Source organism: Culex pipiens, chromosome 2 (assembly GCF_016801865.2).
Source record: "Culex pipiens pallens isolate TS chromosome 2, TS_CPP_V2, whole genome shotgun sequence".
Classification (NCBI taxonomy): Eukaryota; Metazoa; Arthropoda; class Insecta; order Diptera; family Culicidae; genus Culex; species Culex pipiens.
In genome coordinates, this window is record NC_068938.1 from 13108013 (window position 1) to 13125591 (window position 17579).

Consider the following 17579-nt stretch of genomic DNA (forward strand, 5'->3'; position numbering starts at 1 on the left):
AAAGCTTTTTTAAAAACAACATTTTTTTATGAATCAGTGTCTTTTTCCAACTCGAGATTATTTTCAATCAAGTTTTATATTTGAAAATGTCAAATATAGCTGTTTTTAGCCCGTTTCACATAGGGAATACATGAGCAAATTTAATCGAAACCAAAAAAAATATTCAACAAAATTGTGAAATTCTACTTTATAACAATTAAAAAATCATAGATAAGTGACAAAAGCTTGCATGGAAATAAAAATGAAAAAAAAAAACAAAAAAAAAATATAAACTTATTCCATTCCTGTACTGACTCTCGAAGACTGCCCAAACGTAATTTAAACAATTTTAAAATACATAATGACTTTTTGCTCAACATTAAAATATTTATTCTAATATTTTCAGAAAAAATAAGGTTATTAAAGATGGTAACATAGTTATTAGTCTATGATAGTAATACGAAAAAAATGCTTAAATAAATACACTTTACCATTTTTATACAATTTTATACAATACACACCAATCATAAAGTCATTCAACAAATCAAACTCTGTAAAGCTTTAAGGCTGACGTTGATTGAGGTATCAGTACCCTGAGGCCGCCCACATCGAACGGAAATTGAATTCTCACCAAATGATTCATATCTCTGAAGGTGCTCGAGTGTTTCTCCCCCTCGAAGGTGTCAATATTACACTAATGATTGTTCTATTTACACACAATTTACAACCGCACCTTGGAATTGTTGGAAGGGGGCGGCGTCTCTCAAGTTTGTTGAGGTGTGAATTTATGTTAGATAATAACTCACTTTCAGTGTTGAACTGTGAAACGGTCCTTGGAGATTGATCACCAATGTTGCACATTACCTTTTGTTCTGTTTATTGTTTTTGATAAGCTTAGGTATAATTTCTACCTTGATTACTTTTGTATTGTTATTTTTCTACAAAATGTTGATGAAAGTGTATTTTTTTATGTACCAATTTGATGAAGATGCATGGCAAGTTTAATTTTTTTTTATCAAAACTGCACTATTTTTTTATTTTGCTTTAATTGTCCATTTCTTTTTTTTTTTTGCTAAGCTCAACTTTCAAGCATGTACAACAAAATCCAGCTAAAACAATGACGATATAATTTCACAACATCAGTCTGCGCCCAGCACTATTTATACGACTCTCAGGACGGAATTTCCACTACAAAGAAAGGGATTTAATATATTCCTGACATCATACCCTAGAAAAAAAGAAGCAGAAAAATAAAAAAACACAAGCCCCTTTCTTGGAAAATAAATCGCGTGCCGACAGGGTGTTAAGTGTATGCCAAAAATATCCACGAATAGCTGAAAGAAAGAGGGCCTGGAACCATGTGACGACGTCGATTGGTCTCCGAAGGATAACCAAAACCTAGGCGCTCCGTCGACCATGAGTGTGACGTCATTCTTGGGTTTTGCATCATGAATATAGATTTTCTTCAGCGCCGTACCTAGGGGTTGGCGCAGTTGGCGACCGCCAAGGGCGCCAGCTCTTGGGGGGCGCCGAAAACGATGATTGTACAAATTTGTCATGTTATTATAAAATCCTAGAAAGGTATTCAGAACAAAAGGGGCGCCAAATTTTAAAGTAGGACTACAAAATAACTCGATAATCTTGGTCGGAATATTACAAATATTACTTATAACACTTGGGGCGCCAAAATCGACTATTTCAATAATTGTACCAAAATTAAATTTAAAATTAAATTCTCTCAATTCATTTATCAAAGGGGGCGCTCAAGTGGCAAAAATTTCAGGGTTTTATAACAATTCTTTGAAATAGCTAGAGATTTTATATTTCAACTACAGTATATAAAATTCAATTTAAATTTCACCATTTTTTCCAGCATCAGGAACCATCAAGCTTTTTTATGTTTTGAAGTATTTTTTTTATATAATCAGCTATGTAATTGAAATTTACACATTTCTATTGAAAATCTGAAATAAAAAGAATAAGATATTTCAAGTTTAAAGAAAATGGCATTTGAGATATTTTTATCGTTTTAAATGCAAACTTGTGCGTTGAGATTTGCCTACGTTTTCGAAATACTGAAGTGTTTAGATTGAATATTTCTAACACAAAAAATGCTTTGACTTTTGTTAAATTTCTAGCAAAATATTTTTTTTTTCAACATAAAAATGTTGGTTTTTTAAGAGCACATAAATTGCTCTAAATATATTATATTCTGCTGCTTGTATTCAATTGCTTGTAGCAAGAGTGAAAAAGTAAAATTTGGGTGTCTTCGACAAAGTTGCATAGATTGGCATGCCCACCATTTTTTTAGTCGTAAAAGTAAAATATTATACAATTTCTTGTATAATTTTGATTTGCAGAAACACCATTATCGCGGACCCATTGGAATTTAAACCAAAGCAAAATTCCAACTCCAAAAACAGCAATATTTTTTGGGAAAACACAAGGTTCCACTTAATTTTGCTTCTAGGGTCAATAATTTGAAGAATGTTAGTAACATTCTCCTTGAAAATTTTTGTTTTGTTATGTTTTAATGGAATGGATAAAGTTGCTTATCTTCCACATACATTTTTTTTTATTTCATGGATTCCATGTGTTGGGCTATCCAGTGTAATTTCGCCTAAATTTTCACATTTACACAAACGGTTCTAAAAGCTTTGTGTGTAGAGGGTGACTATTCTCGAGATTTTCAATTTCCCGGGAATCGAGAGTTGAATTTGGAAATTTCCCTGGAATTCCCGGGACCTGGTAGTGTTTATAACTATGCCAATAGTGCCAGTAATGTATAAAGAAAAGTTATAAATGTGTTTCTTTTCAATGAATTCAGTTACGATTTATTCATGCTTATTTAATGAAACGTTAATTAGTAGCCTCATTATTTTTGGGAACTATGATCTACTTCTTGATTTTTTTCTGAATCTGGAATACAACTTGTTGTATGAACTTGTTATTAGATTTTTGTGAAATAACAAAATAGCTAATATATAATTTCCCAGTATCGGGATTTTTACAATATAATAAATAGCGACTCAAAACAACAATTTTAATATATTTTTTTTTCTTTTTTAAAACTGTAAATATGCATTGAAGAAATAGTGATCCGGAAAACCCGAATGTTCACATTTGGCGGACTTTACAAAGATTTCCAGAGTTTTTTTTTCTAAGATATAATTTAATATTGAGGTTTAAGCGAAACACAAAATTACTCCATGACATCAAAAAAGGGAACCTTGATACAGCGAAATTAAAATAATAAGAATAAAAAAAAAATGATTATAAGAATTGCTATGCTTGAAAGAGGATATGAAAATTATACTCTTAGAAATAATAAACAAAATTATAAAAAAAATTAAACTTTCTTCTTGTGGCTAACTGCTAAGTATGCTTTAAGGTTAATTTTGGGGTCCACATTATTTTAAGTTTTCCCAATTATAGTTATTGGAATTTTTAATAAGTTAAAATTTACACTTTCTGAATTAGAAGATAAGAGAAGCATTGGTTCATTCGAACTTGAACATCTTACATTGAACACCCAATGTTCTGAACAATTTCGAATTTTCAATTTTTTTTTATTTGTTTATATAATTTTGCTTCGACCAAATTTCCCGGGAATCGAGAGGTCCAAAAATGGTCGATTTCCCGGGAATTCCCGCTCGTCACCCTCTATTTGAGTGTAATGGTTTTTATACGAAATTTTAAGAAACTTTAGATGTCGAAAAATAAACACAAAAAATTTCAATGTGTTAAAAAGGTAAAAACTAATTGCCTTTGTTTGAAGCTATGAATTTTCAAAAAACAAATTTTAGGAATTTTATATCAATCAAAAAACTCAGTCACAGAGAAGTGAAATATTGTTTTCAAATATAAATTGAAAAAAAAATAGTTTCTAAAGGAATCCATCCAAAAACAAGTTTGAAAAGGAGTCCATTTTCTAATCAGTTAAACTATTTTTTCAGGAATGCAGGAAAATGCTGATACAATGAAATTTAAGCTAGGTCAGATCAAATTCTGTTTAAAACGATAAAACAACACTCTGCTATTTTCAGTCAACATTAATCCTAAAGCACCTTTTCGTTACAACCTATCTGTATTGGAAAGATATAAATCGATTGAAATGGTTTAAAAATAATAAAACATTAATTTGAATATTCTTTAAAGAATTAAATTGTGGTTGGATTTTTTAGCTGTTATATTTATTCAATCAATTACCATTATATTATTAAAACTCTTTGAAGCAATCGCTGAAAATTTAAGTAAACATATTGTTTGGAATTTAAGTAAACATAAATTTGGAGGGGCGCCAAATTGATGCTTCGCCAAGGGCGCCGTGGACCCTAGGTACGGCTCTGATTTTCTTAAACCTTTTTCCTTCGTTTCTTTCAAACAAAAGGGTTTGCTACTTAAAAAATGATGGTTTTACTATTTTTGTGCTCTGGAAATAATAGTTTATTTGAAAAAAATGTTAAATATGGGATTATTATCTTATTAAATGGTTGATATATAATATCTTGACAACTATTGCTCATATTTTCATTGCTTTAAAAAACTTCGGGAAAATTTTCAAAAAAAAAATAATTGAAAAACATCTTAGGTTCAACCTAACATTTGAAAAAGTCCTAAATTATAACTTTTATGTAGTCCAAATTTCCGAAACCTTGGCAAAATTTCACTTCAGATTATCGAATCACATTTTCTTTCGGTGACTTATTGTCGATTCGAGCTTAAGGCCGGTATGCTCTTCACAAGAAAGGGGGTCAAGAAACAGCTTTACGAACGGCAGAACAAAAGAGAGGGAACGTTTTCTTGTGGCTTTTCTTCGCCCTCTCTGGCTTGCTTTCGCTACCGATGCTGCCCATTTGAAATTTTTCTTGACCGGTTCCTTCCGATGTGCGTACCATACATTAGGTGTTTAAGACGAACTGTCACCTTTTACACGGCGCTCACGAACACTATCAAGACAAACGTTTGGTAGTGTGTGTGAACTCCGTGTAAAAGGGGTGTCAAACTAAAAAGTGACCCCGTTTGTTTGACACCAGTTGTGTAGGTCCGAGCCAGGATTTGAACCTCGATGCACCGTTTACGAGGCGGAAGCGTAACCACCAAGAGGGAGCTGTGTCCTATCCATCGCCTGCTCCAGACCCAAATCCATGATAGAGCTGTCCAGAGGCGTACTAAGGCCGGGTGTCACCCGGGGCGGGCTGCCCGGTGTCACCCCTCACCCCCCCCCCTTCTCACACCCCCCTTTCTAGGTTGAATCCCACCAAACTTATGTCACATGGTATTCTTCTTACAAACTGGAATTCTAAATAATACTCTGCAATGAGCAAAAATCTTGCAATATAAAAAAAAAAAACAAATATTTTTAATAATGAAAATTAAACTTTTTATATTAAAGCAAAGACTTTTTCAAAAGTGTTTACAATTTGATTTTTTTTCTCATATCCAAATACACGTATTATAATTATCGAAATAATTATACCGAAGAACTTGTTCAAAAAAGAACATATCATTCAGCTCGGCGATTTTCCTTATAAATAACAGATTTTTTAAATGAAAAATATTCAGAAAATAAAAACACAAAATCATTTTCCTTAAAATTTAGAAACATTAAAAATTCATACGCGCAATAAAAATATTATTGCATTTCATTAATTTTTTAAGTAATACGTTATGTTTTTTAAATGATGCATTTATTTTCAGAAAATTGTTCGATACGAGATTGAAAAATTCGTAAATTTTGAATGCTGATTTAAATTCAAATATTTATTTCGAAAAAAAATGGGCGGTATTAGTATTCTCTAGAAATTTTGTTAAGATAAATATTTTTTTAATAATTATAAGACATGACATTTGTTCAAGCTTTATAAATCTTTTTCCAAAGGCAACAAATTTAATAAAGCAAACTGATTTGATTTAATATACATAATGTATAGCCGTAATTAAAAAACCATCTATTCCATATTTTCCAAAATCTTTGGAAGCTAAATTAATTGTCAGTTTATACTTAAAAAGAATTAGAATAAATTAAATCTAAGCAAAATATTTTAGGCGGTTAAGGGCAGGATATTTTTTAAAACGAAAATTTCCCGTTGTTTTTTTTAGACAAGACACTTTTAAGTTTTTTTTCTAAGAACTGCAGATAAAAAAAACATTTTTGCAATCCCGTCGTGAAACTACTTACTTTTCCTGTCATTCTTGAACGACGAAATAGCCTACTTTTCTGTACAAAAAATAACACAATCGAATAGCAACACTTTTCAAAAAAATCGCTGAAAAATTCTACTTTTCAGCACTGAAATGGATGCTGAAATGTTGAACTTTTCAGCACTTGTTATATCCTATAGGAAAAGTTATACTTTTCAACATTTTTTTTTTTTTTTTGATTTAAACGATTCATTGAATCAATGCATGGACATTTGTTTTATAATTCTGTTCAAAGGGTGTTTTTCGGAATTGCAAAAAAACGTTGTATGGAACTCGTTACAAAACTTGATTTTTTCATCACTTGTCGTATTTATCCAACTCGGTGAACCTCGTTGGATAAATGTACGACTCGTGCTGAAAAAATCCTCTTTTTGCACCTTGTTGCATAAACTACTATTTTGGACTTAGGGTATCTTGAATTGAAATTTTTGACACCAGATAAACTGACATTTCTCTAGTTTTTTTTTAACATTCCAACGATTGATCAACAATTAGTTTGATCAAATCTGTATTCTTTGCGATCAAAAACATCATTCTAAGTTTTTTTTGCCCCGTGAAATTTTGGGCGATTTTTTTAAACGCTCAAATTGCACAAATTGAATCGAGTACTTCAAATTTCTAGGATCATTTAGACATTCTTACAAATCAAAAATCAAAAAAGAAAAAAAAGAATCGTCCAAATTGATTGAATTATGCACAAGAACCAGCGAGTAAAAGTTGCGTCCGTGTAAGTTTGACATGCGTTGGGTGTTCCAGTGTTAACATAAAACTTCAAATTGTAAAATTTGTTAATCAAATAAAAGTGCTCAATAATTTTCTATTAAGTTTTCAAAATATTAAATCGGAAAAACACAAAAAGGGTAAATTTTTCCACTATCAATGAATTTTATTTCAACCAAAAATTTAATTTTTTTTTGCTTTAAATATATTTGTTCATTAAAAAAAACAGTTTGTTCAAAAAAACTTAAAATGGTTTAATTTTTTAAAATACATATTTCAAAGTTTATTTTTAATTATTTTGTAAATTAAAAATTGATTCCGGAAAGATCAAGAACTCGGTGATGTCTTTAAGGGTGCACAGCAACGAAGGAAGTTGTTGTCTTCTTATACCAAAATTGGCAAACTTACGGACCCAATCCTGCAACTACGGGATTGTAAATTTACTGAAACTTTGCTGTAAATTACTTGGTGGACAGTACTTGAGGGGATAAAAATATAAAAATATTTCGATAGTACCCGTAGATTTGAAGATACTAAAATGTCTGTAACAAAAATCTGGATGCAAAAGCTCTGGTGGATGTGCACCGTTAGATGAGAATTGAAATGTTATTTTTTTTATTGTGCAAATATTTTTGATGCATGTTTTCCCATCAATCAAAACATCAGAATTAAAAAAAAGTAGTTAACACTGAATCCAAATACTTGAGACATTTTGCCTTGAATTTTCCTTGAAAAGCGTTTCATGCATATTTTGTTTAATTATGTTGAAACATTATAGAATCTTTTTTTTTTGTTCTTAAGACTGAAGGTAGAGGTAGATTCACTTTTCAATATTTGTCAATATATCAATATTGCCTTGACTTGAAAACACTCACAAAAAGAATGGAGTCAACTCAGTTTATTTAATTGCTCTCCTCAGGTATTCAATGGATTTTCACGCATCTTTGTATTTGTAACTTTAATATTATATTTTCAAATGAACAAATATATATATTTAGTATTTAAAGCTTTATTTTAACACTGGAACGCATGTCAAACAACTTAATTCATTTTATATATTTAATTTCAGAAAAATAAGTAATTTTTTTCATTTTTCAAGAGAGTGCCCATTTATGGAAACACTTGCAGAATTTGAAAAAAAATCAGACAAATAATAGTTGAGTTATAACCTTTCTGACAAAAAAACATTGAGAAAAAACTTCTATTGAAAAATGAAAGGTATTTGAAAAAACATGAAAATACCTTTGTTATTTTGAATTTTAAAACTTCCAAAATCTTAAGTAAGAGAATTTCATATCTTTTCAAATCAACAAAAATGTACATACTTGGGACTGCTTTAAACAAAATTGCATTGGTCCTTTATTGCCTTTAACTTTAAAATAATGCCTTTTAGTAAATTTCTATAAACTTTACAATAGTTAAGTTTACTGTATAATTATTTTTAAAATAAAAACAAAAAAATGCTTTTGAAAGTGCTATGAGAACATCCTAAAATTATTTTAAAATCGCATTTTGTATCATACCGCCATGAAATTTTTTGACTATCTCTTTCATAAAATCAAAAGATGTGTTTTTGATTATCTTAAATTTACTATAATCTAAAACAAAAAAAAATCGAATACAAGGATTTTCATATAATCTAGAAGCTCGGCAACAATACGAGCAAAGATTGCGCATTCTGTATTTTAATTGAATTGCCGATTACTCTACATTTTTTGATTTACGGTGCTGTTTTTCAACTAAATTTCATGTGAAAATATCAAAATGGTTTTTGTGACAAGTAGTTTAATGTTTCGTTAATTTATTTTTTTAATTGATCATAATTTAGGATATTTGTTCAAATATCCAACGTTTTTGGCATGGATGCTTTTTTTTTGTTTATATCAATTATAATAGGGTTTGAAAAGTGGATTGCTTGAACATGTTTAAGTGGATTGCTTTGCTTTTTTTCTAGGGTTTGAAAAGGTTGTTGGGCACTCTTGCCGAGTCTTACTCTAACTTACAATTTTTGTATGGACAGTTGCTAAAATTATATAGAGACTTGCACGCTGGTCTCGCGGGCTGTGGAATCCGGCTTATTTAAGATTCTTCTTATGAAGTTGTTTAGAAAAATGATGAATAAGTGCTTTTATAAACAAAAATAATAAAAAATATGAAATTTAATAAAAAAATGAGAATCTACAGTTACATTTTAATACCTAATATATTTATGAGTATTCGGAAAATATTGAATAAGCATTAGCACATTTTCCAAAAAGATTAATTAAACGTTAAAAACTAAAAAATATAAGTGAAGGGAAGATAATTTAAAAATTTTATTTCCTTTGTTGAAACTTAGATTCTAACTATATTCAAAAAGTAAATTTTATTAATTTCAAAATCATAATTCTGTGGACCCCTTCGGATTTGCCTGACAATTTTTAAAATAAAATTTAAAACTTGGCCGTTAGTGCTCGGTCGAAGGAAAGTTCGATAAAACAATTTCATTGAAACAAAAATAATAAACAATAAACAAATTTAAATTAACCTGACAAATGGCGATATTTTTAAATCTATATTTTGCAAATAATACCTCGAATCATGTGTATCTATCTGAAATCAATACTATCTAACAAGTAGGAGTTACAAATTTTAATCATTATAAACAAAAAAAATCATAATCCTAATAAATGTTGTTTAGGAAACGAATTCGGATTTTTTGTACCTATTTGAAATTGTCGTTAAATTTCCCATCAAAATTATTATGTTCATGTTAAATTCTACTACCCGAATAACAAAAAAATGATACAATTATATTTCATATAATTTGTATGTATATTCCTTATCTTTTTTATCTTTTATTAATAATTATAAAATGATAAAATTTGGTACAAAAAATAGTCATGAATCTAATTAAATACATTTTTTTTTAAATTTTCAATTTTAAATATTCTCTGTCAATTTATTGAAAAAGAAAACAATGGTAACGTTAAGATTGTTTTGTATCTCTCATTATTGCCTAGTAAAGATTTAGCTGGAATATTTATTTATTGAAAAAGCGTGTGTTTTCTTCCAGTCAGATCGTTTAGATTTAGAAAAAAATATTTGGATTTTTTTCTACAATTAAACACTGAATTTCGAAAAACATCATAATATTTATTGTTTTGCAAAACATAAATTTCTCTGATGTAATTTTTGATTAAATTTATTTTTTAGATTTTGTTGTTTAAATGTATGTTTTAATATTCATTCAAATTGAAAAGAGTAGTAAATAAAATGTTTCTTTACAAAAGGGATTTCTGTACAAACATATTTGTAAAACTGAAAAATAGATTATTTTCCAAAAATCTTAAATTCGATGAAACAAACCTTAAACTTAATTGAATTAAAGTATCGAATTGAATAACAATTATTTTTTGCACAGGAAATTTTATTAGAAGGAAATTTATGAAAAGGGATTGAGACGGACGTAAATCTTGTTAATTATTAAAATTTAAAACATTTAATTAAATTTAAAAATCATATCAAAGGTTGTGCAAAATGTAAAGTTTTACTAAAGAATAATAAATACAATAAAATATTGTTCAAAATGTTAAACACATTTTCAAACGGATCTGCGGTTGAAACTGTATCTACTGTTAGGTTATACTTTGACCTTCCTAAAAGAAATACGGTGATTTTTATATAAAATAGTTGAATACATGAATAAAAGTACATGTTCAAATAAAAACAATCGAAAAAGGAACATGGCTCTTCTTAATCGTGCACGAAAGATCGGTAAAATGTAACCAAAAAAACATCAGTCCGTTCGGTGAAATACCGATTTCATTACTACACTTTCAGATGTAACTTCATACGTCGAAAAATGGCTTGTCTCATTTCGTAGAGTAACAATGTATGTAAGTAAAACGATATAAAATAATTTAAGTGTTGCTAACAATCAAACTCACAAAAAAATCTTCAACTGATTTTTTTTTAAGTTCAAGGGCAATTTTCTCTTGCGTGTTTCGGCTCCGGGTGATGAAAGTTCGCAAGCGAAAAAGTTTTTTTGGCGACTACTTAATCCCTGATTGTCATTAAAATAATTTGCCGTTTTATGCACCCTTTTATTAGCTTCCAGTTTTGATAGCAAACAGTTGTTTTATTAATTTTTCAATTCAAAGTGTTTTTTTATTATTTTTGCTTTCAATTGATACATTGCCGAAGAAAACAAAAATAAACCCATATTCCGAGAAAATTAAAAAAAAATCGAACTTAAGAGTGGTTTGTCACAAGAACATTTTTATGAGAAAACATTTTCCATTTAACTCTTTTTATAAGCTTGTACATTAATAATATGGGGTGACACCCCTTACATATTAGTATCTTTATCAAAATTTCTTTATTTGATGATCGGGTGTCACCCCTGAAAATTAAATTTTTGAAGTCTTCAGTCTTCATATAAACATGCACTTTTACTAACTGTGAATACTTAACTTCATCATTATAAGTATACTATGTAAACATATTCTAAAACATGAGTGTTACTTTTGGGTGTCACCCCCATCTAAAATGAATGTTTCAGAAAATTTAACTTGTATGTTTTGTTTATATTAGTTAGATACTTGATGATTTTTTAATGAACATATTTTAGGTCAATTATATTTTTTTCTTCGTCCGAGTCAGGTGTCATCCCATCAGCTCGGGTGTCACCCCAAGATGGGTGACACCCGGGGCGGGCCGCCCCCGCCGCCCCCCCCTTAGTACGCCACTGGAGCTGTCAGACCAAATCTGTCAGACCAAGACTGTCAGACCAAAAAGTAAAACGTAAACAATCGTGGTTGTAGACATAGGTGCATACAAATCAAGAAAAAAAACAATTTGAAACCAAATTTATTTTGTTCAAATTGGGTCCTAAAATGAAGCTTAGATTGCTGATATTATTGTTTACAGCGAAAAAGCTTATTTTTCTGAGTACAATGACCCTTTGTACGACCACAAAGAGTTTAAAATGGATGTTTAAATCTATTTGGAAAAATTAACCTCGCGGTCCTTCTTGACAGAAAAGTTCCTACTTCCTACTGTTCCTACTCGTTCCAAGGGGACCATATAGTTGATCCATCGAAAAAATGTTGTCTTGTCAATATTTTTTTTGCATTAAAATGAAAAAAAAGATCAGAAATGGTTTTTGATCGTGTTTTTTACCGTTGTACATAAAAATTTACATAGGGCTTTAGTACCCAATTCATTAAGGAATTAAGTATAGGTACGTCAGATAACGATTAAACAATCGTCGTGTTTACAAACAATAAGTTAAGCAGTTAAAAGCCATATTAAACAACTTTAATTTTTGATCGCGTTTTTGGTGTTCACCTGAATAATCTTTCTAGTTTTTAGTTTTTAGTTTTTAGTTTTTAGTTTTTAGTTTTTAGTTTTTAGTTTTTAGTTTTTAGTTGTTAGTTTTTAGTTTTTAGTTTTTAGTTTTTAGTTTTTAGTTTTTAGTTTTTAGTTTTTAGTTTTTAGTTTTTAGTTTTTAGTTTTTAGTTTTTAGTTTTTAGTTTTTAGTTTTTAGTTTTTAGTTTTTAGTTTTTAGTTTTTAGTTTTTAGTTTTTAGTTTTTAGTTTTTAGTTTTTAGTTTTTAGTTTTTAGTTTTTAGTTTTTAGTTTTTAGTTTTTAGTTTTTAGTTTTTAGTTTTTAGTTTTTAGTTTTTAGTTTTTAGTTTTTAGTTTTTAGTTTTTAGTTTTTAGTTTTTAGTTTTTAGTTTTTAGTTTTTAGTTTTTAGTTTTTAGTTTTTAGTTTTTAGTTTTCAGTTTTTAGTTTTTAGTTTTTAGTTTTTAGTTTTTAGTTTTTAGTTTTTAGTTTTTAGTTTTTAGTTTTTCGTTTTTAGTTTTTAGTTTTTAGTTTTTCGTTTTTAGTTTTTAGTTTTTAGTTTTTAGTTTTTAGTTTTTAGTTTTTAGTTTTTAGTTTTTAGTTTTTAGTTTTTAGTTTTTAGTTTTTAGTTTTTAGTTTTTAGTTTTTAGTTTTTAGTTTTTAGTTTTTAGTTTTTAGTTTTTAGTTTTTAGTTTTTAGTTTTTTAGTTTTTAGTTTTTAGTTTTTAGTTTTTAGTTTTTAGTTTTTAGTTTTTAGTTTTTAGTTTTTAGTTTTTAGTTTTTAGTTTTTAGTTTTTAGTTTTTAGTTTTTAGTTTTTAGTTTTTAGTTTTTAGTTTTTAGTTTTTAGTTTTTAGTTTTTAGTTTTTAGTTTTTAGTTTTTAGTTTTTAGTTTTTAGTTTTTAATTATGTAAATAACTCAATAAGAAGTATTATGAAATTAGTTGATTAAATAACGAAAATCAGCAAATTGGACGGAGTTATGAGAAAGTTCATCTGCCAAAAAATTGAGAATTTTTCCTTTTTCTAGTTGTTTTTAGCTTCATGCTTTTTCCTTTAAAACTTTTGAAATATCTTCGAAAAATATTGTCATATGTTCTGATTTGAGTAAAGACAGGAAATAATAAAGATCCAACTTTTTCGGGGGCTTGGGCTTTGGAATGTTGGAAAAAAAGGATTCTTGAGTTGTTGAAATTTTGTCTTATTTCTCAAATGATATTAAAACACACAACTTATTTCAGTTTTCATCAGAAACTTATTTATTTCGTCCTACCACACAAACTCCTTTCAGCAACTTACTCTAAAATTAATTCACTCATTCGTCAAATTCTCCCCCGCCAACAGCATTCGACGACCTCCCGCTTCCTAAAACCTAAGACACGTCCTTCTCCTCCCTTCTTACGAATCCTCCGCCGTCGGCAACCAAAACGCCATATTCGTACAGGCCGACGCCAGCATCATAAACTTGGGATTGAACTGCACACACTGAATCGGCCCCGGATGGTCCCCATTCAGCACGCAAATCTTGTAGCCCGTGTCGGCGTTCCACACGTGCACCCGCCCATCCGTACTGCCCGAGAAGATGAACTGCGAGTCCGGACTGAACGAGGCCTCGATCGGGATGCCCTTGTTGTTGAGGTGGCCTGGAAGGAAGAACGGAATTCGGGATTAGAAGAGATTTTAGGAACTATGACCGGGATTGCTCACCAGTGAATGTCTGCAGCGGCGTTCCGTGAAACGCGTCAATCAGCCGGATAATGGACCCGTTCGTACTAATCAGGATGGTCTTGCCGTCCCGGGAGAACTTCAGTCCCGTCCAGTCGCACTCCTTCTCCTGGTTCAACTTGAACGTCACGAACGGTCCCTTGTCGAAGGACCGCAAATCGTACAGCTTGATGCTCTCGGAGTTGACCCCGGCCGCAAAGATGAGCCCCTCCGGATCGTACGCCGCAACGGGACGCCCGTTCAGGTGCATAACCCCCTGACAATTCGGCGACCTCAAATCCCACAGCCGCAGCGTTTTGTCCAACGACCCCGACAAAAAAGTGTCCTCCACCGGCGAAATGTTCAACGAAATGACCTTCTTCGTGTGGCCCGGAAAGTACCGCAAATACTTGTTGTCGTGCAGACTCAAATACCGGATCGTATCATCAACCTTCGTCGAACTGTGGATGGCCGTGTTGTTGGCGTGTGTAAAGTGGATCAAATCGACCCCGTACTTCTTCGAGTTGACCGTCCGGATCTGCGTGCCCTTCTCGCAATCGTACAGCACGATCTGGTCGTCCTCGCTGCAACTTATCAGCATCTCCCCGTTGGCCGAGAAGTCGATCGCGTTGATCTTGTCCGTGTTTTCCCGGAACACTTTGGCCACTTTGAAGCTGCGAACGACCGAGTCGATCAGCTTCATCTTGATTACCGAAGACAGCTTGGCGGCCGGGGTTGGACTCGCGGGTCCACACTCTTGGAAACAGAAAACGGACAGAGCCCGGAGAAAATCCGGAATTACGACGCGAAAAGGTTGTTTGGCGGCGCGGCGCGGCGTTACTTTTGTTGTGAATTGCAAAGCGAACGAGTTTCTTCCAAGAAAAGAGCATTTTTCAAACGTCTGATGCTGTAGAGATGGTATAGGTTTGCATCGGTTGTGTCAACTGTGGTCTTTACTTGCAGATTTTTATTATGTTTTGCAGATCTTTATTATTGAGAATATACACTCAAAATCAGAAGTACCCTTCAAAAAGGGTTTTATCTACCCTTTATCTGTCATCCCAAAGAAAAAAAAAAACCCTTTTTGAGGGTTACTTCCACCCTTTTTTCAAGTTTACCGGTAGTAACACTTTGCAAAAGGGTGACGACGGATGAACTTGAAAAAAAGGGTGGAAGTAACCCTCAAAAAGGGTTTTTTTTTCTTTGGGATGACAGATAAAGGGTAGATAAAACCCTTTTTGAAGGGTACTTCTGATTTTGAGTGTACGTTGTTGAGATGATCGTGGTGATTACCACTCGTAGCCCCAACGGGGTCAAAAAAGTTGGAAATGCAACTTCACCAGCTCATACAACCCTAGGAAAAAAAGTTGGAAATGCATTTTTTATTATAACTTAAGGTAGACGCATCTGTTTTGGATTTACCTTGTTGGAGGCGATTCTTGACATTCTTCCAGATCGAACAAGAAGAATCATCGAAATCGGCTGAGTTTTCACCTTGGTTTTCACCGAGATAAGGCCGGATGAAGTTGCATTTCCAACTTGCTTGGTGCTTCGCGTAAGTTTTGACCCCGTTGGTGCTACAAGTGTTATTGCACTCGATCGTAATACAATTTCGATCGTAATTTCTCGACTCACGATCGTGATTTCTCGATCGTAATTTGTTAACGTCATTTGTCGATAGCAGAGGTCTTCAAAGCTTGTTTTAAAAAAATAAACAACTTTAAATAAAAAAAAATGTTTAAGCATTTAATTTTTTAAACATTTTATAATTTTTTTAAAGATTTTTGAAAATTTTATAAAACATGGAAATTTAAAAGATTTTGAAAATTTGAAATCTTTTGAAATTATCTTAAATATCAAATAAAAAAAATACTTAAAAATCATTTTTATTTATAATAAAATATGGTACAAAAAATTATACTTTTTTGTATGTATGTGTAATAAGGTGGGTACGGATTTAGAAAAGTAGCTGTTTGACACGTGGCGTCGCGGTGTTCATCAAGCATTCATAGCATGCTAAGGGAAATTTGATGCTTTTCTGGGGAAAACCGTTGGTTCCGAAAACCCCGGACGTATTGCCGTTGAGGTCGATGGGGGTTGAACGAATCGACCTGGTCTCTTAGGGAAAATTGTTCTCCAGACGATTCCGCTCATTTCTGGCCATCCTAGAAGTTTCTACATGTTTTTTTTCCCTAGGCCTGTAGGAGCGAATGAACGAAAATTCAAAATTTCCCATAGTAATTTCTATGTAAACTTGAACCCGCTTGAGACAAGCCAGTTTTCAACCAAATGAGCTGAAATTTGGCGTGAGAGTCCCTATGGGTATGCCCTACAAGGGGATTCACACCAGAACTTGATCCGAGAACTTTTCAAAATCCGTACCCACCCTAATGTGTATGTGTATGTATAAGTACCCCCGGCTTGGCGGGACTTGGCCATGACCATAGTATGTTTCAACTGAGACAGTTTGGTTAGAAGCCGATGTATATCTTAGGACCTCAAAAGATTATCATTGTCATTCCAACCATTTCTCACGAATTGGAAAAGAAAGACAGTACAATTCAAGTGACTTGTGCCAGGAAATCCACGACTCCCTCGTCCATAAAACATATGAAGGCCCTACAAAAAATTATTATACTTTTTTAATAATATAGATTTTAAAATTCAATAGTTCAAAAATTGCAAAACAGCAAAAATTTAGATTCTGAAAATTTCATAAACATAGCAAAATCAATGGGATCGTTTTTATTACGTAACGCAATAGGGGAAGGGAGGGGTCGAAGGCCGTGTTACGCTCCATACAAAATTTGTAATGTTTGTATGGAAATTTTGTTATGATGGGGGGAGGGGGTCCAAAAATTCAATTTGATGCGTTAGAACGTTCCCAAAGATTTCAAACATCCAAAAAATTCCAAGAGTCAAAAAAACTTTTTAAGGGTGCACAGCAACGAAGGAAGTTGTTGTCTTCTAATTCCAAAATTGTCAATTTTACGGACCCAATCCTCCAACAACGGAATCGTAAAGTACTTTAGGGGATGAATAAAAAAATATTTCGATAGTACCCGTAGTTTTGAAGATACTAAATTGTCTGTAACAAAAATCTGGGTGCAAAAGCTTTGGTTGGTGTGCACCGTTAAGGTTTTGAATTCTAAATTAGTAAAATTGTTTAGTTAAAAAATATTAATAAAAAAAATTATTAAATCATTAAAATTTTATAAAATTAAATAAAACTAGGCCATTGCAAATATTTTTCAAAGTATATGTCGATATTTTGCAAACTAATGATTGGAAAGCAACTGGGCGCATTTTTAAACATCCAAATGTTGAAACCTAGGCTTGTCATTTAAATTTGTATACCTTTATTTTATTTTTTTGCCTCCCCTCGACTTTGATACGAGCCAAAAAAAAATATTTGCAACGGCCATAATAAATTTTAATAAAATTTAAATAAAATAAATAAAATTATTAAAATATTAACATTAATAACATAACCTTGAACATAACATAAATACAAATAATAAAATTAATTAAGATTAGTTAAAAAAAATCAAATTATTAAAACTAATAAAATAATTAAATTAATGAAATTCATAAAATTTATAAAAAAATTTAAAAATAAAAAACTAATGAAATTTATAAAATTTATA

General features: G+C 31.2%; 1 protein-coding gene across 1 annotated transcript; it reads right to left on the bottom strand.

The window, feature by feature from the left end:
- Positions 1–13460: 13460 nt before the first annotated feature.
- LOC120413861 (WD repeat-containing protein 82) lies at positions 13461–14801 on the bottom strand. Its single transcript, XM_039574824.2, has 2 exons — positions 13936–14801; positions 13461–13871 (listed from the first exon to the last, which is right to left on the bottom strand). The coding sequence occupies exons 1-2, from the start codon at positions 14633–14635 to the stop codon at positions 13627–13629; spliced, it is 945 nt and encodes a 314-aa protein (XP_039430758.1). The 5' UTR covers positions 14636–14801; the 3' UTR covers positions 13461–13626.
- Between the last annotated feature and the right edge of the window lie 2778 nt (positions 14802–17579).